General features: G+C 36.7%; 1 protein-coding gene across 1 annotated transcript; it reads right to left on the bottom strand.

Moving 5' to 3' along the window:
• Positions 1-546: 546 nt before the first annotated feature.
• Positions 547-1479, bottom strand: LOC112641365 (olfactory receptor 5H2-like). The gene has a single exon (XM_049105496.1). It carries the CDS (start codon positions 1474-1476, stop codon positions 547-549), a length of 930 nt encoding a protein of 309 aa, XP_048961453.1. The 5' UTR covers positions 1477-1479.
• Positions 1480-1871: the final 392 nt, after the last annotated feature.

Here is a 1871-nt window from a genome sequence, read left to right as displayed (position 1 = left end):
AAGTATCAATAATGTAACAATGACAGATGTTGAGTAGTTTTAGTATGTGATCCTTAGTTGTATCAGTAGGGCCATATGTGGAACTAGTGGTGAGAGAGGAAGGGCAAGGGTAGACTGAAATCGGATATCTCATTATACTTTTTTGCCTCTGTTCACTCAAATACAACCTGACCCCACTGTAGAGTGAAATGTGGTGTGAGTCAAGCTGCACAACTGTGTGGCTATAAAAGACTCGTTCAAATTCTTTTCCCAGAAATTACACTATTACACTGCTTAATGCATTTATGAAACAATATTGAACATAAAAACATGTAAGATATTTTTAAATTATTTTAGTATGACATGAACACTTGAATAAAATTATATCTTTTTCAATAATATATCCACATATTTATGATGGTTTATTTGTATTCCCACTTTAAGGCATTTGAATGCTCGGGCAATTATACCTGCAAAACATTTGAACACTAGCGAACATATAGCAACATCTAATCTGCACAATTCTGTGTTATTTTAATGGAAGAAGAACAGATGTTACTATGAGTACTAAGCATGTCTCTTTAACATTTTTCTCATTGAATCTATAACTTTCTTATTTCTCAGGCTATAGATAATTGGATTTAACACTGGAATTATGACAGTGTAAAATAGAGAGTCCATCATATCTTGATCATCTACCTGTGCAGATCTAGGGCGCACATACATGAAAAGGAGGGGGCCATAGTATAAAGACACAGAAAAGAGATGGGCCCCACAGGTGGAGAAGGCTTTTTTTATGCCTTGTAGCGACTTCTTTCTTAATATTGTAAAGAGCACTAGTGTGTAGGAGACAAGAACAGTCAAAATGGTGAAGACTTGTATTGACCCAGAGAAAATAAATACCATCAGATAATTAATAGAAGGATCAGTACAGGAGATCTTAAACAATGGTATAATATCACAGTAAAAATGATGTACTATGATAGAATTGCAGAAGGTTAATCTGAATAAAAAAGAACTATGAATTATGGCATGAAGAAGTCCTCCTAAAAATGACAAAAGTATCAGCCGGATGCAGAGTATATTGGACATAATCACTGGATAAGTTAATGGTTTGCATATGGCCACATAGCGATCATAAGCCATTGTTGCCAGCAAAAAACATTCCGTGGTTACACTGATTGCAAAGGAAAAAAACTGTATCATACATTCAGAGAGAGAGATCGTTTTGCTCTTGGCAAAGAAGCTGACTAGCATCTTGGGGGTCACTGTGGATGATAACCAAGCATCCACAAATGCCAGACTGCCAAGGAATAAGTACATGGGGATGTGAAGCTGAGGGTCATTCCAGATGAGAGTAATCAGACCAAGGTTCCCGACAATAGTGAGAAGATAGATAACCAAGAACATCAAAAATAGAGGGATTTTCCACTGTGGTTCATGTGTGAGTCCTGTGAGAATCAGCTCTGTCAGCAATGTTGCATTTTCCTTTTCCATGTCCTCATCGGGTGCTTTCTGAAATGAAATTGAACAAAAGACCAAAAATTCAGTCAATTTATGACAGGAAATATAGGGAGGAGAGTTTAAGTAAGTTACGCACATCCGAATGCCCTCTCAGTTTTGTGTGTTACCTGGTGATAGATGGAATCTGTTTGGGGGGTTTGGAAATAAATGCAATTATTTCAATTTTTTAAATGTGCCATGATTACAGAATGGGGAAAATGAAAGACATTATACATAGTTACTAAATTTATGGGATAGGATTGAGTATGAAAGGGAAATTCTGTGTCCAGGATATGGACATAGGGTGAAGGGGAAGAGGCTTGAAGAGCCTGGGCTACAAAATGAGTTGAATAGCATGTGAAGGATCTTGAACATTATTTATCAGGGAA

This window comes from Canis lupus, chromosome 33 (genome assembly GCF_003254725.2).
Source record: "Canis lupus dingo isolate Sandy chromosome 33, ASM325472v2, whole genome shotgun sequence".
NCBI classification, from domain to species: Eukaryota; Metazoa; Chordata; class Mammalia; order Carnivora; family Canidae; genus Canis; species Canis lupus.
Note: the sequence above shows the minus strand (reverse complement) of the source record. Positions and strands in the feature narration are given on the sequence as shown.